The sequence below is a fragment of the Lithobates pipiens genome, unplaced genomic scaffold (assembly GCF_037356315.1).
Source record: "Lithobates pipiens isolate NorthernLeopardFrog02 unplaced genomic scaffold, aLitPip1_a1.2 Scaffold_30, whole genome shotgun sequence".
Classification (NCBI taxonomy): domain Eukaryota; kingdom Metazoa; phylum Chordata; class Amphibia; order Anura; family Ranidae; genus Lithobates; species Lithobates pipiens.
In genome coordinates, this window is record NW_027507791.1 from 180,447,298 (window position 1) to 180,470,115 (window position 22,818).

Below are 22,818 nucleotides of genomic sequence, written 5' to 3' on the forward strand. Positions count from 1 at the left end.
CAAAGGAGATTTCTAAAGACAAACAGAACAGAGTGACCTTGTCTCCATCTAGGATGCAAAGTTCATTGCACATTTTAAAGCAGAAACTGGAACTATCATTACGCTTTTTTATTTTATGGGAATGGTTTAGAAATGACATTGACACAAAGAGAGACCTAACACTTAAAGCAGACCTTTATCTAAAAATGTACACTCCCCATCATCCTCCTTCATCTTCCCCAGCCTCTTACACAATCACTTTTTTTGTTTCTGGAGCAAGTACATTTGTATTGGTGGTACTCTCTCTCACTTTCTCTTCTCTTTGGTTAGTAGACATGTGCGATTCGTTTAGTACGAATCTCAAATTCATACGAATTTCCTTAAATTCATACGTTTGGGAGGATCCGAAATACAAATGGCCATGCGTCCGAATTTTGTACGAAATACAAACTTTTGTTTACAAATCCCTAGGAGGAAGTCTGCACAGCACAGGGATGGTGGGAGCCCCTCATCTAACGAAAATTTGTATTTCGGATAGGAAATTCTTCAACGGAATTTCGTATTTCGGATAAAAAACAAACTTCCACCAGCATCGACTGTCATATTGAGGTATATTTTTGCCTTTAATGAACCTAACGGCAATTCGTATTTCGTACGAATTGAAACAGAATTACGGACACAAAATACGAAGTATGAATTAATTTTAATACGAACCATAACAGAACAGAACGAACATTTTTTTATTGACGGCAGCCATGTCTATTGGTTAGCCCCTCCACCTGCAGCCTCCTGGGATAAAGTCACATATCCCAAGAGGCTACAGAACCAGCCTCCCTGCAGTCCAGATCTTGCACATACACAGGAGGGGACTGGCTGTATGTGATCACAGCCAGCTCCCAAGTACAAGATGGCGGCACAGAAATTCAGAAGCCCAGATAGAACTGGCTACATGGAAAAAAATACTGGACATCTTGAAATGTTAAGTATATGTTTCTTAAAAGTCAGCAGCTATAAGTACTTTAATTTTCCTGTTGATGGATGAAGTTCCTGTTCAAAGTATTCCTGTGTCTGGAATATGGACATTTAAGTATTTAGGTAATTGTTTCCTTTGTAAGGAGACCTCCACCTCTGCTCCAAATTACAACTGGCAACAAGCCTCCTCTTTTTCCAGTACCATAAAGTGAGAAACTTGCCATGGTACATAGGACCCAGCAGTTACTTTAGCCTTCCCAGGTTCTTGGCTGCCCACTCTTTCATTGGCACAGGGGCAACATCCATTTACCCAACCGCAATTTCTGAAGACATAAAGAGGGTTCTACCAATCCAGATAATTTCCAGTGAATGTGAGAGCCAGCACCCACAAGCTGTACCAAATAGACACAATAGACACCCCAAAGGGCAAGTTATAGGCACACCTTCATGAATTACCTTTACCTAGATTGAGAATAGTTCCAAAGGTAGGAAGCATAGAGTGTTGTTGTATAGGCGTGGATTCAGTTGTGTGATTCTTCTGAATCGGGACATCATCCGCTGTGAATGTTTTGTCTTTTTAGATTTTCTATCATTTGTTTGTGAATTCTGTGTGAAAGAACAAGAAGCAGATGAATAAAATGAAGAGTTTGATCCTTTCTCCTTAGACATTTGACCTTTTTGTCTGTTTCTTTGGGGTACAGATCTATTGCCCCGATGCCACCTATAGGCCTTTCCTTCTTTGAAGGCTCTTTTGTCCCTCCAGATTTTTTTCTCTTTGGTTGCAAGAATATCTTGAGTAAATAGACCTAAATTATTTTTAATTGTCTCTTCCTGTTCTTTGAAACTAGCTAGGTCCTTGAATGGCTGTAGCTTGGCGTATATGAGGTTAATCTCTTTGTCCATGACCTTGATGTGTTTGTGGTATTCCTCACTCAAAAGTTTCATCATTGTCATGGTACAACTTTGCAGGTTATTTTCCCACTTTTGTTTGAAGTCGGCATCCACCTCCTCCAAGAGTGGGAAAATTTGTATCCTTAAACCAAAGGGATTTACATCCTCTCTAATGTATCTCTCAAAGCTCTCTATGTGCCAAAAACAAGCTGCTTTTCTCTCCACCACTCTCCGCAATAGTGAAAAAAGCAGAAAGCTCAGATTGTGATGATTCCTTTTTGTCATGGTCCCAGTAATAGCCTACCTCCCATTCCTGCCCCTGAAACATAACTCTATGTGATCCTCCACTGCGCAACAAACCTGGACCCCTTATATATATGTTATATTATAGCTGCGTCCGCAGATGTATTACATTTCATGTAAACCAAACCAATTGCTGTTATGTATAAGCTGTTCTATATAATTTTCAATAAAAATTGTTTAAAAAAAAAAAAAAATATTATAGCTATATACCTTTGCATGGATTGGTGTGTTGAAGAGTGTTGTATTAGGACAACCAATTTAGTTTAAAGTCACAGAAAATAACTATAACAAGACGCCAAAACTCACAGAACATTCACATATGTGTGTTGTGGTGCACTATATCATGTTTGTTATGCTTTGAGGTGCCATCTAAAAATAATGCCAACACAATGCAATGTACATATACTACAGTACAGAACATTGCATACTGCAATGAAAAAATGCAAACCAAGCCTAAAGGAGCCAAAGAGGGATGGTAATTCAAATCATCAGAAATAGGGGAACCAAACATCAGTGTTTCCAAGTATAGTGCCCATTTCTCAAGGCTAGTTTGATGACATCAGAATGAAAGTGGTAACCTACTGTATAAGTTGTAATCTTTTGTTAAAGTGTTACTAAACCCACAACAGTAAAATCTGTCTGTTTATGCAGTAAACCTTGCTTGCTATACTTACTGTGGAACTTAAAGTGATTGTAAGGTTTTTTTTATTTTTTTTAAATAACAAACATATCATACTTACCTCCACTGTGCAGCTTGTTTTGCACAGAGTGGCCCAGAACCTCATCTTCTGGGGTTCCTTTGATGGCTCTCGTGGCTTCTCCCCACTTCAGATAACCCCCTAGGAGAAGCGCTCTCCTGGGGGGTTACCTTGCAGGCATGCTTCCGAGTCCAGCATTTGTGTCCATAGACATGAATGCCGGACTCGGCCCCAGCCCCCGTCGCTTGGGTCACTGAATTTGATTGATAGCAGCGCAACCATTGGCTCCCACTGCTGTCAATATATACAATCAAGAGCCAGGGCCCCGTGGAGAGAGGGAGAGCGTGTCTCCGGCGACAGAAATACAGGGCTCAGGTAAGTAAAACGGGGGACTGGGGGGCCAGTCACTGAAAGGTGTTTTTTTCACCTTAATGCATAGCATTATGCAACCCCTTTAAGGAGTTATTCCTGCACATTGTGAAAAAAGTCTGTTTGATCCAGTCTTCTTTGATCCTCTCCTTCTTCCACTATCCCTAATCATTCTTCTGATAAGACAGAGCATTTGGAGTCACTCTGCCCATGCTCATTTTGGTGTGTATTGCTAGAGAGTTTGTTTTTTTTCTAAGGAGAGTGCATGTGATCAGCACAGGGCCAATCAGCACTGTCTAGACAGTGGGTCAGGGGTCCTGCAGCCTCATAGGACAGTCAGAAGAGAATGAAAACTCTACAAACTCTAACCAGACACTGATAGAAGTCATTCGACTGCTCTAACTTCTGATGAGAAAATGTATTTAGCTGTTTATATTTACTAAAATAATTGCATTTCATGTTCTGTGTACTGTGGGAGACCAGATATAGTGAATACAGGGTCCTGGGTTTAGTAACACTTTAAGGGGCCTATGTCTAAAACGAATGGACTTTGGTGTGATCGTGTTTAGGCAAGTCTGTTTCAGCGTAACTCTGTCAAAAAGACTGTCAGAATTTATTCTGATGGAAAAAACAGTCGTGTGTAAGCGGCATAACACTATGGGCTAAGAACATTTGACCAGAAAGGGAAATTATATGAGAGAAACCTCTGCACTAAGTACTCTCTATGAATATTCCTGTACAAATAGCTTAACAAATGGGTATTTGGCCAAGTTTCAGCCACGCAAATCTCCAGCTGCCATGTGAAGTGAAACATTTAGCATCAGTGTTATTACCACCTGGTAAATGTGACAGCTGCCTTCTCAAGGCTCTTAGTTGTTAGGGAGCTGGCAACCACTGGTGTGCTAACAACCAGTGACTCGTACCACCCGGGACATTCAGCTGCCAGCCAGGGAGCCCTGGTGCAGAACAGGTGACCTGCATTAGGTCCTCAAGTCCTCTATGTGTGGCCCACTGTGTATTTGGCTGAGCTGGCTACGTGGAGTGCTGCGGGGAGCCTGAAATGTTGGTAAGCAGGAGACAAAACAAAGTATGCACTAGTCACATCCTAGTGCTAATTAAGTCAGCTTCTAGTACAGCCCTGGTTACATTGGAGGTTATGTAAATCATCACTGCTCTGAAGACGTGCATTGGTTCTTCACGTTCAAAACGGATGGAGTCTGTTTGTGTGTGGGCTAGTCTGTTCAGTCGGAAGTCCGTCGGAACTCCATCGGGAAGACCGGTCGGGAAGACTGTCAGACCTTTTTTGCCGGAAAGTCCAGTCGTGTGTACACAGCATTAAGGTCCATAGGGTAGATGTGGTGATCCATGACCCCTCAGAAACATAGGTCAGCTTCAAAGTCTACACACCATCACCAAAAAAAGAAACCTTGTGCTCAGAGTGGTCCCCTTTGGTAATGCACTTACCACAAATGGGCTAATAACGAGCCTTATCATTTCCAGGTAATACTGTATACACCAATATTCTGGAATAGAATCCTTCAAAGGCAAGCAATCATAATATGAGTGAACTTGGTATTTCCTTTATGGTGTGAACTGAAATCCTATTCTTGTATATATCATGATTATTGCTTAAGGTTGATCACCAAATAATCCATGCAGAAAAGAAGGAATTCACATAACACTATTTTATTTGGGAACATACCCGCAACCCATAAAAATATGCTCACAAGATTCACCAGATAAAAACAGCAATGGAAATGCTTAAGTCTGTACCACACAGCCAATTCTCGCAGCTTCCTGGTGTTTAGATGAGATGAAACCCGGGATGACAGACACTGAGACTGGCAGACAGGGGAGCTGCATGGACATGCTCTAACACGTTTCGTAGTCATGTCTTCCTCAGAGGGCGTCAAGGGGTCCTCTGAGGAAGATGTGATTACGAAACGCGTTAGTACATGTCCACGAAGCTCCCCTGTCTACCAGTCTCAGCATCTGTTATCCCGGGTCTCATCGCATTTTTATCTGATGAATCTTGTAAGCATATTTTTATGGGTTGCGGGTATGTTCCCAAATAAATCAGTGTTATGCTATGTATATTCCCTCTGTTTTGCATGGTTTATTTAGTGAGCAATCTTAAGCAATAATCGTGATATATACAAGAACAGTTCACACCATAAAGGAAATACCAGGTTCACCCATATTATGATTGCTGGCCTTTGAAGGATCCTATTCCAGAATAGTGGTGTATACAGTATTACCTGGAGATAATAAGGCTCGCTATTAGCCCATTTGTGGTAAGTGCATTACCAAAGGGGACCACTCTGAGCACGAGGTTTCTTTTTTTGGTGATGGTGTGTAGACTTTGAAGCTGACTTACGTTTATGAGGGGTCACGGAGCACTACATCTACCCTATGGACTTTTACTAGGACTCTGTTGCATATGAATTTTTGGTTTTATACAGCCTTTCTCAACCTTTTCAACACAGAGGAACCCATTAAATAATTCTCCGGGCTCGGGGGAACCCATGCTCAAAATGAGAAATCTACAACTCATGATACAATAGTGTGATGGTCAGTGGGAAGAATGGTCCTTACACTTGTGGTCATTGGGAAGAATTACCTTCTTACAGATAGCTAAAAAGATCAATGGTGTCTGAGGGACAGAAATTTCCCAATGCTGAAGGAACCCCTAGCAACCTTTGGAGGAACCCTAGGGTTCCACGGAACCCTGGTTGAGGATCACTGGTTTTATGTGTGGTATTTCTATTTGCACTCAAACGTTTTTAGCTATATGTTTTCTAGCGCTGTTAATGCTGGGATATTTTTCTTTATATTTTATCTTTGCATCTTCATTTATTGATTTAGTCTCATAGTAGTTGCTACAGTGCATCAACATCTTTTATCCATTTGAGCGCTGGGATCAGAAATACGTATTGTGTTTCTAATGTTTTTTGATCATTTTGAGTGCCAGGTCCCATTTTAAAAGGTTAGTGATATAGGAAATATTTCTCCCGATTTGAGGACAAGATAAAACACAATCACAAATCAGTTGGCATGTAGAACAGCTACCATTTGTGAATTTCAGCTGTGGATTTACCTATTTGCCTAGAGTTGGTGTAACTTTTACAAATGATGGAGTTATTTACAAGCATCTATTTTTTTATTTATTTTTTGATTGGACTCTGAGGACTAGATATTGTTACAAATAATAGTAAGAATAAGTTGTAATGACCTCCCCAGAGGAGCAAATGGTGACATGTGTGTTTACAAACAATAATAGCACATATGTGCTTGGCCAGGAATTGTGTATAGTCGGATGGTTTTTCACTAAAAGGTATAAAAAGCCACGTCAAATAATAAGACATTTGCATTTGCCACCCTAAGACCAAACAAGCAAGGTATGTATTTATTTTAAGTATAGGTCTCCCCTACCTTCCTTCCTTAGATTAATTTTACAGTTGCACAGGCTGTTAAATATTGTACTCAATTTGGCTTCGTAGTTTAGTGCAATATTTATTTAAGGCTGAAGTCCAGGGAAAGAAAAATTCTCCCTTGCAAGGGAGCTGACACCTCAACGCAGGGTTTATATGCTCATTTAGGTCTAGAGGATCAGAAAAAGCTGTTTTACTTATCCAATCCTCTGCTCACCTAGGCTCCCTCCAGGCTGCAATGCAGCTGCCACAGGTCCTCTGGTCTTGATGATGTCAAAGTACTGGACATGCATTCAATGACCCTGCATTGGACTTGGGTACGCCAAGGGACAGTCCACTGCTGGAGCATAGGGGTTAGAGGAAGGCCTTCTGTGCTGCACATTGGTGCACTGAATGTCTGCACATACAGTTGTAGTTCCAGCCAGGAGCACGCAAGACAGGTTGACAACACTGGGATTGCAGAGAGTCCCTGCAGGGGGAACTACACTATATTGTCAAAAGTATGGGAACGCCTGCCTTTACACGCACATGAAATTTTATGGCATCCCAGTCTTAGTCCGTAGGGTTCAATATTGGGTTGGACCACCCTTTGCAGCTTTGACAGCTTCAACTCTTCTAGGAAGGCTGTCCACAAGGTTTAGGAGTGTGTCTATGGGAATGTTTGACCATTCTTCCAGAAGCGTATTTGTAAGGTCATGCAACTTTGTAGGAACAGTTTGGGGATGGTCCCTTCCTGAGAGTGAGTTTGGGGTGGAGGAACTGCACAGTGTCCTGACCTCAGACCAATAGAACACCTTTGGGATGAATTAGAGCAGAGACTGCAAACCTGACCAACATCCGTGCTCACAAATGCTCTTCTGGAAGAATGGTTGAGCTCTGGGAGATTGTCATGATCAGTCCATTTTTTGCTATTCAACATGGCGCTACTTTAACTGGCAATTGCGCACTGTCATGCGATGCGTTACCCAAACTAAATTTATATAATTTTTTTCACATAACAAGATTTTTTTTTGCAATATTAACTATATAACTAAACAAATTTTAAAGAAAAAAAAACTATATTTTTTACTTTTTGCTATAAAACAGCCAATAAAAAAATTCATTTTGAATTTCCTTTATAAATTTTGGTCAAAATGTAATCTGATACATGTTTTTGATAAATAAAAACCTGATAAGTGTATTGATTGGTTTGCATGAAAGTCATAGGGCCTACAAACGATGGTAGTATGGTACTGTCTTTTGCTTTCTTGTTTTTCACCGGTATTGGTGGCGATCAGCGACTTATAACAGGACTGTGATACTTCGGCAGCCAATCTGACACTAAGCTGGAGAGAACTGACTAACTGCCACTGACAACACCAATGGCATTAATACAGTGATCAGTGATATTGTACACTGTCACTGTACTAATGACACTGGCTGGGAAGGGGTTAACCTCTAGGACAATCAAGGGGTTAAATATATGCCTAACTATGTTTTTAAAGTGTGCTGCTTTTACTAACTTATCTCTCAATTTCTCAACCTTGCTTTGCGTTCCTTTCCTATAGAACTCTGTATTGTTTACCAACACAAGAGCTCTAGGTTGTTATTGTACACAGCCAATCAGCAGGTCCCAGCCATGAATCATTGGCCTGGGGACTTGCTGGTAGGCAAGTAATACATTCTGATTAATGGACCTAATTAGAGTAAATATCTAAAAATGAGTAAATATATCCAAAAATGTAGGATAGGATTTTATTTTTATAAAGGAATAACCAACTGCTGGATACTGCAAAATACCGTGGGTATAGAAAATAATCACCTCCATTTAAAGGGTTGTTAACATTGGTGGGGTCCAAGGGACAGGGTTTAAGTATGGGGGTGACTAGTGCATGTTTTAGAGAGTTGGGAAAGATTACAGAAGAGAGGGAGAGCTTAAAGATGTGAGTTAGCGAGCGTAGAATAGAGACAGAGAATGACCATAGTATTTGAGATAGAACAGGGTCTAGGGGGTAGGTGGTTAGGTGGGTGTTAGAACAAATTTAGCAACCTTGTCTATGGTAGCGGGATTGAATGAGAGAAGTAATGATTGTGCCTGGGGACATCAGCAGAGATCTCCACATGTATTGAATCAATCTTATTTTTTAAGTGATTGGCGATCTCTTGGGCAGTGATTGAATTAGTGGGTGGAGGCAATGGAGGACAAAGAAGAGAGTTGAAGGTAGAGAAGAAGAGTTGACAGGGATCGGATGAGAAGTTCTTAATGAGAGTCCTAAATTAGGTCTGCTTGGCAGTGTGGAGGCAGGCATTGTAATGCTAAGTATGCTCATGCTGTGTGTAAGATATATCGTATTAAACTGACAATTTTGAGTAAAAAAATCATTTTCATTCTCTCTTTGCACTTTGCAAAAACTTGTGGCAAAAAATAATTTTTTAAAAGATTCATGCTCCATGATGCTTTTCAAAATATGGTCATTTTGTGTTTTCTACTGTCCTGGTACTCAAAGGCCTCCAAAAATGTGATAAGTAGTTAGGAAATCAGATACGTAATCTATCCCCCTAGATTGCCTGAAGGTGCTCCTTGGATTTGGGGTCCTTCTATGTGGCTAGGCTGTGAAAAAGTCACACACGTGTGGTATCTCCATACACAGGAGCAGTGGAATGTGTTTTGTTTGGGGGTGTAATTGTCAGTATGTCTATGATGTGTGTTAGAAATATCTTAATTGACAACTTGAAAAAAAATATACATTTTTGTTTTCTTTCCTGCATTTTCCAACAACTTGTGGGGAAAAAAAAAAGAAGTCTTCAAATGACCCACTGTGCTTTTCAAAAAATATCTTGAAGTGTTTGCTTTCCAAAATGGGGTTATTTTTTAAGTGTGTCTACTATCCTTGGGCATCAGGGCCTCCAAAAATGTGTTAGATAGTCAGGAAATTCGATAAAAAATCTCACACATGTGGTAACCCCATACTCAAAGACAAAGCAAAAAGTGTTTTGGGGTGTAATTTTAAGTATGCCTATGCTGTGTGTGAGAAATAACTTAAAATTACAACTTTGCAAGAAAAAAAAAACGAATTGTATCTAATCTCCATTAACCAAAAAGCTGTGACTAAAAAAAATTACAACTTAAAAAAACTCACGTGCCTCTTACTAAATTCATTGAACTGTCTAATTTCCAAAAAAAGGGATCATTTGGGGGGTATTTGTACTGTCCTGGCATTTTAGGGGCTCATGAAGTGAAATAGGCAGTCAGTACATCAAGACTGATCAAGTTTCAAATATACAGTATCTCACAAAAGTGAGTACACCCCTCACATTTTTGTAAATATTTACGTATATATTTTCACGTGACAGCACTACACAAATGACACTTTGCTACAATGAAAAGTACTGCTTGTACAGCGTATAACTGTTAATTTGCTGTCCCCTCAAAATAACTCAACACACAGCCATTAATGTCTAAACTGCTGGCAAAAAATGTGAGAACACCCCTAAGTGAAAATGTCCAAATTGGGCCCAATTAGCCATTTTCCCTCCCTGATGTCATGTGACTCGTTAATTTTACAAGGTCTCAGGTATGAATGGGGAGCAGGTGTGTTAAATTTGGTGTTATCGCTCTCTCTCTCATAATGGTTCAACATGGCACCTCATCACAAAGAATTCTCTGAGGGGGCGTGGCTTGACGATGTGCTAGAGCGGACGTGTTTCCCGGGAGCTCCGGCGCTGGCACGGCAATTTTATCTTTTTTTGCCCCGATACTCTCACAGCTACCTTGCCTGATGATGGGGAGGAAGACGGGGAAGTCTCTGCCCAAGAAGGGTGCCGCTGCGGGCACGATCAAGCGTTTTTTATCCGCGGAACCCGAAGACGGAGATGGGCGGGATGGCCTAGGCCGCTCACCACATGGCGCAGTGCTTGGTACTAACTCCGCCTCTGCAGACAGGCCGACGCGCAGACCATGCTTACCTGAATCCTCGGCCGAGTCGGAAGATGAGGGCGCCCAGTCTACACCTACTAGAGCGGTGCCCACGGTGAGCGACCTTCCTACTAAAACAGACCTGGCCTCCATGCTGTTACATCTGGAGAAAGTGATTAGGAAGGAGGTCTCGGCGGTACGCTCTGACTTGTCGCAGGTCCTGGCCCGCGTGGAGGAATCCGAACAGCGATTGGACCGACATGCCACTGCCATACGGTCCCTGCAGTCGACCACCCGCCAGCTAGCGATTGCCCACCGGACAGCCCTTTATCGAATCGAGGACCAAGAGAACCGGAACAGGCGCAATAACATCCAGATCCGAGGCCTACCGGAGGCGACCGGAGACGAGGACCTACTACCATCGGTCAGAGGTATCTTTAACAGTCTCCTGGGTCGGACAGCGGACGCGCCCCTTAAAATTGACCGGGTCCAAAGGACTCTCCGTCCCCGTAGTATGGCTATGGACGCTCCGCGCGATGTTATTTGCAGAGTCCATCACTACCCGGATAAGGACATGATCATGCGGAAAGCCAGGGATGCTATGCCATTCGACTTTGATGGCGCTTCACTTACCCTCTTCCCGGACCTGGCGAAAGAGACCTTGGACAGACGCAGGGCTTTGCGCCCGCTTACTGAACGCCTCCAAGCAGCGTCCATAAGGTACAGATGGGGCTTCCCCGCGGCACTCCTAGCTACTGTCAACGGCAAAACCTCGGCCCTCCGGTTCCCTGAGGACCTGGCGAAATTTTGTGCAGACCTCAATATCGACGTTCCGGACCTCCCCGGCTGGCAAGACTTCATCCCACCAGTGCCAGGCGGCTCGGACAACAGTTGGCAGAGGGTAGGCCGCAAACCGCAAGCTATACCACGAGACATCCTGGACCGTCAGTAGAGGGAATCCCCTACGGGCTTTCGCTACAACGCCTTCTCCTTCCCCGGCTGCGAGGGGTTCATCGTTCTCCGCAAGTATGACTCCTGGGTAAAGTTTTATTTTTTCTCCACCGGGCATGTTTTCTTAGTTTCCTGTTTTGTTTGACTTTACTGCCCGGCCCTTTCATTTGCTGCCCCGTACTTGCGAGCAGGACTGCTTGACTGCTCTGAGTGGGATGCCCTATGGACATTATGGGGACCTGTCTTGAGCTGACCCCCGAGTGGGCTAGGGGGACTATGCGATAATGTGCCCACTGATCTCCTAGTTCGGTTCCCAGTGGCTGCCCTACATACATTGCCTGTTTATTTGCCTTTTGCCTTGCTTTTCTCTTTTTACTGCTATGTTTATGTTATGGTGCTGTGAGTTTATTTGAAGTGCTGGCGCCGGGCGCTCGGGATGCATCCCTCACCCCCATGGCATGGTTGAGTCCCGATTGCCCGACTGTCACCTCCCCCCTTCATGGCGGGGGACGGCTGGGGCGGCGTCCTTGTGCCCCTGCCCCACTTGGGGTGACGGGCGTGAGGGCGACGTCCCGGGCCGGAGCCCTGCCCCCTTCAGGAAACCCATCTCACCCATACGACGCAGGTCAAATTATACTCCCCCAAATACCCCACGTGGTATTATAGCCTGTCCGATATTTCTAAAGCTAAGGGAGTGGCCGTTGGGTTTCGTAGAGGAACCGCGTTCACCCTGGATTCTATGCTTAGTGACCCAACTGGCCGCTTTTTGTTCCTGCAAGGCACCCTGGGTAGCATGACCTGTACCCTGGCTACCCTTTATTCCCCCAACAGAGACCAGGCGGGTTTTATTGCATCTACGCTTACTTCGTTGCGAGACTTCGCACGTGGGTGCATGATCCTGGCAGGAGACTTCAATATTGCACTTAAACCCACCCTGGACACTTCCAGGGGGGGGTCGACCCTGTCCCATAACAAGCTGAGGTTCATTCGTGCACGGCTTACTGAGGCTCAGATGATGGATGCCTGGCGGATCATGCACCCACGCGACCGGGATTTCACCTACTATTCGGCGGTACATCGGACATACCCTAGAATCGATTTGTGCCTGATAGATCACCGACATCTGCCGTTACTAGTGCGGTCTCGTATAGAAACGTCCCCCCTATCGGACCATGCCCGATTTTGCTCACCCTAAAAGTGCAGTCAATCCCACTTAAATCTGCTAATTGGAAATTGAATGAAAATCTGATTTTGGAGGAGATAGATAAAAAAATGATAGGTGAGGAACTAGACGATTATTTTAAAACCAATGCGGACACCGAAGTTTCCCCCGGTACGTTATGGGAGGCCCATAAAGCCTTTATTAGAGGTAAACTTATTGAACTGGGCGCCAGGAAAAAGAGAGAATGGATAGCACGACAGGACGCCCTAATACAGGATATTAGGAAGCTGGAACAGCAACACAAGCGGAGCCAGACTCTGGCCCTCTTCCATACCCTGACGGAGAAACGGGAGGCCTTAAAAGCCCTATTACATTTAGAACATAAGAGACGTTCGCGACTGGTATCCCAGCGTTTCTATGAATGGGGGGATAGACCTAGTAAGTTGCTCGCTAACTCTGTGAGGCAGCGGAAGGCAGCTGCCTTCATCTCTAAAATTAAGACCCCTCTAGGATCAATGGCTTATGACACCCCGCACATTGCCAAAGAATTTAGGGATTTTTATCAACGCCTTTATAGTGTCTCCCAAGGGGCTACGGATGGCAACATCCGGAGTTCGCTCATCCAGGCATACCTGGCCAAGGCTGAGCTCCCGCAGCTCCCTCCGGAGACTCTTGCATCTTTAGAGGGGGAGTTCACCTCGTTGGAGTTGCTGAGTGCCCTGAAGGGCATGGCGAACGGAAAGGCACCGGGCCCTGATGGCTTTCCGGTGTCTTACTACCGTTCTTATGCTGATATCCTATTCCCACACTTGACCAATTATGCTAATGTAACATTAACCGGGGGGACTCTCCGACCGGAAACTGTGCATGCCCATATCACTGTAATTCCTAAGGTAGGGAAGGACCCGGCCGATTGTGCGAGTTATCGCCCCATCTCATTATTGAATATTGACGCAAAAATTTATGCTAAAGCCATTGCGAATAGGTTGCTCCCCCTGGTCCTGAGATGGATATCGGGGGACCAGACGGGTTTTATACCAGGGAGGGAGGCACGTGACAACTCCCTGCGCACCATCTCCCTGATGGCACACGTACGTCGGCTCTCCCAGCCCACCCTGTTATTGTCCACGGATGCTGAAAAAGCGTTTGACAGGGTGGACTGGGAGTATCTTATGGCAAAGTTGTCTCATTTAGGCATCGGCCCTATCCTCCGATCTCAGATCGCGGCTCTGTATTGCCATCCCACGGCTCAAATACGAATCAACGGCACGCTTAGTGACTCCTTCACTCTACATAACGGTACGCGCCAGGGCTGCCCGCTCTCCCCAATCCTCTTTGCAATCTCCCTAGAGCCTTTTCTCTCCATCGTTCGACGTAACCCAAACATACACGGTATATTGGTCGGGAGCACGGAACATAAATACGCGGCATACGCAGACGATGTCCTATTCTATATACAACAGCCCCTGATTACCCTCCCCAATCTCATATCTGAATTCGCGGCTTACGGTAAGGTTTCTAATTTTAAAATTAATATGGCCAAATCTGAAATACTGAACGTTTCGGTCCCCACGACCGCCACATCCCATATGAAACAAAGTTTCCCCTTTACCTGGCAGACACAGCATATGATGTATCTCGGTATTCAACTTACTCCCAACCCACTCGCCCTCTTCCGCGCAAATTTCCTGCCACTCCTCAACGCCATAAGGTCTGATATCCAGAAATGGTCACAATTGAATCATTCATGGTTGGGAAGAATTGGATTGGTCAAAATGAATCTGCTACCCAGGGTGCTTTTCATGTTTCAAATGATCCCATTTGGGATACCGGTTGGTTTTTTCACATTATTGAATTCGTTGGTTTATAGATATGTCTGGAACAGGAAGAAGCCTAGACTCCCCAGGTCCTTGCTCGTATGGTCGAGGTCCGACAGGGGGCCTAGCAATGCCAGACTTCCGGCTCTATTTCCGCGCCATAGTGTTGGCCCGGTTGTCAGACTGGAAGTATAACATTCGTACTAAATTGTGGGTTGCATTAGAAACTGAACTCAGTGGTACCGACCTCTCTAAACAAATGTGGATTCCGAGGAAATATAGAGCCTTCTCTGCCAACTTGTCACCATTGACAAGCTCTTCTCTTATGGTTTGGGACTCTTTGTGTAAAGCCCAGGGATGGGCTTATAATTCTCCACTACTACCCCTGTCTGGACGCAACTATTTCCCCCCTGGCAACATCGACCTGTATTCACGCTCCTCCTGGCACCTGGGGACTAGAACTCTCTTGTGTCAAGTCGCTGGCCCATCTGGCACTTTTCCACTCCCTGCCATTATGGGGGACTCGCATATCTCTTCTATGGACCGTTGGAAATATCAACAACTGGCAGCCTTTGTATCCTCGCTGCCCAAGCCTTTGCACACTGCTAATAACCTCACCCCCTTGGAGACCGCTTTCTTGGAGGACCAACCCATTGAGAAACCCATTTCATACTTTTATCATGCCCTACTATCCTTGATGTCTACTACCACCCCTACTTTTATACATAACTGGAAAATGGATCTCCATAAGGAACTTACCACACACCAAAAATCTACGGTCCTCAACATGGCGCATACTGCCTCTGGTTCCTCAAAAATGGCGGAGGTGGCTTATAAATTGCTGACCAGGTGGCATTACACACCCGTGACCTTACACAAGGTCTTCCCCAAGTCTCGCCGCTTTGTTGGAGAGAATGTGGCGAAGAGGCTACTCATGCCCACATCTGGTGGTTCTGTCCTAGGATCCGACCATTCTGGCTGGCGGTCTAGCATTGGATCCACCAGATTCAGGGCTGGGAGGTACCTAATGACCCATGGTATGTTTTGCTCCATTGTACAGGGGAACCAGCAGGCTCATATAAAAACTCTATCACACCTCATCTCCTTAATGCCGCTAAAACACTCATCCCACAATTTTGGAAGCAGAGAAAGGTCCCGACGCTTCGACATTGGCTAATTAAGGTTGACAATATTTATGCTATGGAAGACTTGACTCTCTCCCTGCGTGACAAGGCCGATTTAGCGCAAAAAATATGGGCCTGCTGGGTCGCCTTTAAATATTCTACTGCCTATGCGGATATTATGTCTCAACCTGTATGAATCTCAACTGATTTTTGATATATGTGTATTGAGGTTGCCCTCTGAGAAGGCAGGTTCTCAGGCCAACTTCACCCCCCCCCCCCCCCGCACTCCCTACTCCCCTCTCTTTCTCTTCAGCACTCTGCACTCTTGCTTTTCTCTTTTTCTAACCTTTCTCTTTTCTAATCCGTTATAGCTTTTTTTTCCTATAGATTGGAAAGAGGGATATACTCGTCTGTACCTCATTGCCTACCTAAAAGGAATATGTATATATTACGTGGCTGTTTTCTCCTGGTAACAGTGTGTTTTCCTATACTGTGTATGCTTCTTTCCTTCAATAAAAGTTTATTAAAAAAAAAAAAAAAAAAAGAATTCTCTGAGGATATGAAAAAAAATAATTTTTGCTCTACATAAAGATGGCATAGGCAAAGATATATGTGAGGGGTGTATTCACTTTTGTGAGATACTGTATATATATATATATATATATATATATATATATATATATAATGGCACTGACGAAGGAGCTGCTGGTTTTGTTGGGCTTACCGTTACCTTCTTGACCTCGTCTTTGTCTACGGTTTCGCGTAGTAGATGGCCCAAAGAAATGCAGAAACTGACACTGGATCTTCTTTTGGGTTATTTATTTGAAATAGAAACAAGATCTCTCAGTTTAGGGTAGAGGGTTAGGAGGAAGTTCAGGTACTTTTGGACTGCAAAAATAGAAAGTCTTTATAGAAAAAATCCAGAGAATAACCGTTTTACAGCTGGATTCTCAAAACCTCCGGATAGACCTCCTCTCACTAGGCCTAGCAGCCGGTAGGGTGTTAAGTAAAGAAAAGTCTTTGCCATAGACTTGAATGTGAAATACTTGAGAAAAGTCTCTGCCACAGACTTGTGCGTAACTGAGGGACATATACAAATTTAAAGAACTATCATACGGTACCAATATCTCTCAGCCGGTCCGGCGATACCGTATAAGTGTAGATCCATGAAATGTCCTTCAACTGAGCCTCCAGACTCCTTCAGAGAAACCAGCCTTGTGCATGGCCTTCTCCTGAAGAGTCCTCCCCTGGATGCTTCTCGAGTTGCTGGGCCTCTCCTTAGATGAGACAGCACCGGACCACCTGGGAATCCTCAGGCCTCGATATCCATTCAGGCCTGTCCCTGCAGTTACTTCGCCTCAGGCTATCTAGCCCCGAGACTTGAAATTGCATGGATCTGTACCCCAGGCCAGAGGGGCCATTGGGGCTGGTCAGGAGGACCAGGACCAAAAAAACTGAAAATATCCTCTGGACCGGAATTCCAAAGCATGTGATGTCAGTACCTTAAATACCACCTCCCAGAGTGCACAGCAGGAGAACACTCCCACTGGGCTGGTTCCGAGAAAACATGGCACTCAATACACCAAGTTAAACTGCACTCTACCACTTGCCGGCGGTGACAGCGACAGAGAACTCAGTGCAATCCAGCCAGACTGGTACTGAAACCATAAATTAGCAAAATTAGCCCTAAAACCCAACTGTGGTTTCAGGAATATAAATTTTCAAAAACATATAGCGCATGCTCGTCATGAGCCGGTGATACATATATATATATATATATATATATATATATATATATATATATATATATATATATATATATATATATATTATACATACCATAGATTGTAGACTCTAAAACTTTCTCTCTAAAGACTAAATAAAATAAGCTGATTTTAGGTTATTTTTACTAAACAAATGTAGCAGAATACGATTTGGCCTACGTTTATAGAGAAAATTGTTTTATTTGCAATGTTTTTAGGGCAAAAAATAAAAAAGCCAGTGGTGATTAAATACCACCAAGTTCAAACGCAAAAAAATGCTAAAAGCTTCATTTGGGTACAGTGCTGAGTAATTGTCATTCAAAGTGTGAGAGAAAAGAGAGCACTGAAAACTGGCCTGGACAGAAAGGGGTGAAAGAGTCCTGTATTGAAGTGGTTACAAAATGTACAGTATTTTATGTGCAAATATTCTATTGCTCATGTTGTTATATGTAAATTCAAACTAATAAATGGAACTTGTAACAGTCTGTTTGGTGTTCACAGGTCAAGTAAAGAAGGAAAACCCTCTTCCCAAGAGTTGACATATACTCTGTTATGTTATGGAAGAAGTAAATCAAACCACTGAATTGTTAGGTGATTTTTTCCTAGTAGGATTTGCTAATCTTGAGCAGTATCGATTTTATTTCTTTGTCTTCTTTCTCACCATCTACCTCTTGACACTGAGCGGAAACACAATCATAATCTTGTTGGTTTGGTCTAACACAAGTCTTCATACTCCTATGTACTTCTTCATTGCCAATTTATCCTTTCTGGATTTGTGGTTAGTGTCCACCACTGTTCCCAAGCTCCTGTCCATACTGTTGACCAACAATAAAAGGATCCAATTTCAAGCATGCTTTGCTCAGCTCTACATGTTCCACAGCCTAGCCATCAATGAATGCAGCTTGTTAGCTATTATGGCCTTCGACCGTTGTATGGCAATATTTACCCCTCTCAGATACCCCAGTATCATAACTGGAAGAGTATGCAAGGTGGTAACGTTCATATGCTGGTGTTATGGTTTCTTGTTGGCCATAATGCCATTGACCCTCTCTGTAAGACTCCCATACTGTAAACCACATGAATTAAAACACTATTTCTGTGATTTAGCACCACTTATGAGTTTGGCATGTGCTGATACAGCCCCTATAAACACTGCCAATCAATCAGCCAGCATTATCGCTGCCTTATTCATCCCTCTTTTTATTTTGACCATGTATATAATTATAATATACTCCATTATGAAGATAAAGACAAAGCAAGGACGAAGTAAGGCCTTCTCCACCTGCTCATCACACCTGACCACAGTCATTCTATTTTTTAGCAGTGTTTTTGTTGTCTATGTTGTACCAAAAGAACTGCATACTGTGGACACTGACAAAGTTTATGCCCTAATTTACAATATATTCCCCCCTTTGTTTAATCCAGTAATCTATGGTTTGAGGAACAAAGATGTTAAAGAGGCTCTTAAAAAAAGCATCCAAAAAGTGAACTGTCAATAGGCTGATGTAATTAGATAGATTATCTAAAGAGAAATTAAACCTTTTCAGCTACCTCAGGAAGGTGTGTCGGTTCAGTCATTTATAGCCCTCAGACTATTAACTTTAATTGGATGAGGGTTTTGTGAACAGTGAACCCTTCTCAGATATTAACTATGCTGTAATTGGTTCCTAAAGGTGGCGCCACACTAGATACTTACTCAATACATTTAATAGTGTACCAGCTCTTTAACCAATCATCCATATTGTGGATGTTAAGGGATATGTAATGTATTGTGTTTTTTTTTTTTTCAATTTCTTTTGCATATGAATATGCTATTCTTAGTGGAGCCCTAGAGTCTGCTGACTGTAAGTTTACTTCAGTTAATGTATGCTGTAAAGTAGGGTTATTGAGGTAAACTTCAAGGAGGCCCGGTCAGTTCCATTTTATTGCAGCAGAGGTCCGACACTCATGTTTGGACTATGATGCAGATACTAGCATATACTGTATGTAGTAATTTAGCTTTATCAACAATAAGGCCTGATTCAAAAACTGTCCATTTACATTGTGGCATTAGAGCCCTATTTTGGAGTAGAGCTCAAGGTAAAAAATGCCAACTCACTTTTACATGTGGTCACTGCACCCAGAAAACTAAATCAAAACATAATAGGCCAAGGTATAGACACCTTAGTCCATAGAAAGAAGTTGCTAAACAATGGGATTTTTATATACAGCTTACCTGTAAAATCCTTTTCTTGAGAGTACATCACTGGACACAGGAGCTCATTACATAGTGGGTTATATAGGCACCTCTGGTGATTGGACACTGGTTAACCCCAATTAAGGAGAATTCCTCCCCTATATAACCCCTCCCATATTGGAGGCACCTCAGTTTTGTAGCAAAGCAATAAGAAACCACGTAAAACCCAAGAGGGGCGGGAGCCCTGTGTCCCGTGATGTACTCTCAAGAAAAGGATTTTACAGGTAAGCTGTATATAAAAATCCAATTTTCTTGATCATACATCACGGAACACAGGAGCTCCCAGGGGCACAGTGGTGAAGTGGTTAGCACTCTCGCCTAGCAGTAAGAAGGGTCGCTGGTTCGAATCCCAACCACGACTCTACCTGCCTGGAGTTTGCATGTTCTCCCTGTGCCTGCATGGGTTTCCTCTGGGTACTCCGATTTCCTCCCACAAACCAAAGACATGCAGGTAGGTTAATTGGCTTCTGTCCAAAATTGTCCCTAGTATATGAATGGGGACCTTGGATTGTGGGCTCCTTGAGGGTAGGGACCAATGTGAGTGTGTAATGTACAGGGATAGGGACAATTGTAGATGCTCAGGTTTAACTGGATGGACTGGTGTCTTTATTCAACCTTACTAACTATGAAACTATTACATAGTGGGATGTCCCAAAGCAATGCTTAGATTGAGGGGAGGGAGACACAGATCATAATTATAGACTGCCAGGGACCGGAGGACCTAAACTGCAGCCTGCAGTACACTGCGCCCAAAGGCGATATCCTCTTGCCCTCTGACATCCACCTGATAGAATCTGGTGAATATGTGGACTGATGACCAAGTTGCAGCCTTACAGATCTGAGCCAGGGAGGCCTGGTGATGCACTGCCCAAGAAGCACTTACAGCCCTAGTAGAGTGCGCTTTCACTTGAAAAGGAGGGATTTTCCCTTTAACACTATAGGCTTGAGAAATAACCTGTCTAATCCACCTTGCGAGGGTGGATTTTGACACCGCCTGGCCCTTCCTAGGGCCTTCCGGCAAAATAAACAAGCAATCAGTTTTCCTTATCTGAGCAGTTGCTTGAAGATATATACTGATTGCTCTAACCACATCCAAAGTGTGCAAAGATTCTTCTTCTGCGGACTGTGGGTGCGGAAAAAAGGATGGTAGGATTACGTCTTGATTCAAATGGAATCCCGAAACCACCTTAGGTAGAAAGGACCTGTTGGGACGCATGACCACCCGGTCCTTATGAATAATTAGATACGGCTCCTTGCTGGAAAGAGCTGCTAGCTCTGATACTCTTCTAGCCGTGGATATGGCTACCAAGAAAACCAATTTTTTAGTCAGGAGAACTAATGAAGCCAGATGCAAAGGTTCAGATGGTTGCCCCTGCAAAGCCGAGAGAACCAAATTCAGATCCCATGGGCATACCGGAGGTTTGACTGGCGGTCTTATCCGCATGGCCCCCTGGATGAAAGCCAGCACCAGGGAATGCGATGCAAATGGCTTCTGAAAAAACACTGACAGGGCCGAAATCTGCACCTTGATAGTGCTTTTGGCCAAATTCATTTCTAGGCCTGACTGGAGAAAGGCCAAGATCCTGCTAATGACATACTTTCTAGGATGCCATTTCCTGAGTTCACACCAGGAAACATATGCCCTCCAGATTTTGTAATAAATAAGCCTGGATGCCAGCTTTCTGGCATTGACCAGAGTAGAAAGGACTGGCCCCAAAAGCCCACGGTCTCTCAGAATGTGGGTCTCAGCAGCCAAACCATCAAATTCAGACTGTGTAAAGCAGGATGGTAAATTGGACCCTGTGAGAGCAGATCTGGCCGGAGAGGGAGGATCCATGGCTTGCCTATGGCCAACTTCATGATCTCTGCATACCACGGTCGCCTGGGCCAAGCCGGGGCCACCAAAAGGACCGATTTTGTCTCCCTCTTGACTCTTCCCAGGAACCGCGACAGAAGCGGGCTCGGGGGGAAGGCATAGATCAGATTGTACTGATCCCAGGGAACTGTCAGAGCATCTGACCCCTGAGCAAGTGTATCTCTTGTCCTTGACATAAAATTGTCCAGTTTCCTGTTGAACCTGGATGCAAACAGATCTACGTCTGGAGTACCCCACCTGTGACCTATGTTCCGAAACATGTCGGGGTGCAGAGCCCATTCTCCTGGGCACAACTGCTGGGGGTTAAAAAAATACGCCTGCCAATTTTCCACTCCTGGAATGAAGACTGCAGAAAGACACGGAACATGCTTTTCTGCCCAGACAAGTATGCGATTCACCTCTTTTTGCGCAACCAGACTCCTGGTACCGCCCTGGTGATTGATATAAGCCACTGCTGTGGCATTGTCAGACTGAACCCGAACAGGGAGACCTCGTAGTCTGTAAGACCACTTTATGAGAGCCATATAGAGAACTGCCCGGATCTCCAAGACATTTATGGGCAATAGCTTCTCGATCGCAGACCATTTCCCCTGCGAGCACGTCTCCTCCAACACTGCTCCCCAGCCTGTCAGGCTGGCATCTGTTGTGATAATCTTCCATGGAAGAGGAAGAAAAGTTTTGCCCTTCAGCAAATTCTTGGTTTGTAACCACCAGACGAGACTCTTGCGTGTCCCTGGGGATAGATGCATAGGAAGATCCAAGGATTGGGGATTCCTGTTCCAAGCCGCAAGGATGCATCTTTGCAGAGGCCTTGAGTGGAACTGGGCGAATGGGACGGCCTCGAAGGAGGCGACCATTCTCCCTAACAGTCTCATGCACAATCAAATGGGGGAAGATCTCCTGCCCAGAATTAGGCGCACTAGATCCCCAATGGCCAAGGCTTTTGGCCTTGGAAGAAACGGTGAGCGGTGTCGATGATCATACCCAGGTATTCCAACCTGGTGGCAGGCTGTAGGGACGACTTTTCTAGGTTTATAATCCAACCTAGGCGTTCCAGGTGTTCTAGCATTCTGGTAACGCTGTGATTCAGGAACGCTACTGTTTTCTCCATGAGAAGCAAATCATCTAGATAAGCCATGACAGCTATACCCTGAGCTCTTAGGTTTGCCAAGATAGGGTCCAGAATCTTTGTGAAGACTCGAGGGGCCGTAGCAAGCCTGAACGGCAAGGCCACAAATTGAAAATGGCGCCGCTCTACCGCGAACCTTAGAAATTTTTGGTGTGCGGGAAAAATTGGCACATGGAGATATGCATCCTTGATGTCTATTGATGCCATAAACTCTCCCCCTTG

General features: G+C 44.1%; 1 protein-coding gene across 1 annotated transcript; it reads left to right on the plus strand.

Moving 5' to 3' along the window:
* Positions 1 to 17,868: 17,868 nt before the first annotated feature.
* LOC143942296 (olfactory receptor 6N2-like) lies at positions 17,869 to 18,910 on the plus strand. Its single transcript, XM_077463529.1, has one exon. It carries the CDS (start codon positions 17,913 to 17,915, stop codon positions 18,852 to 18,854), a length of 942 nt encoding a protein of 313 aa, XP_077319655.1. The 5' UTR covers positions 17,869 to 17,912; the 3' UTR covers positions 18,855 to 18,910.
* Positions 18,911 to 22,818: the final 3,908 nt, after the last annotated feature.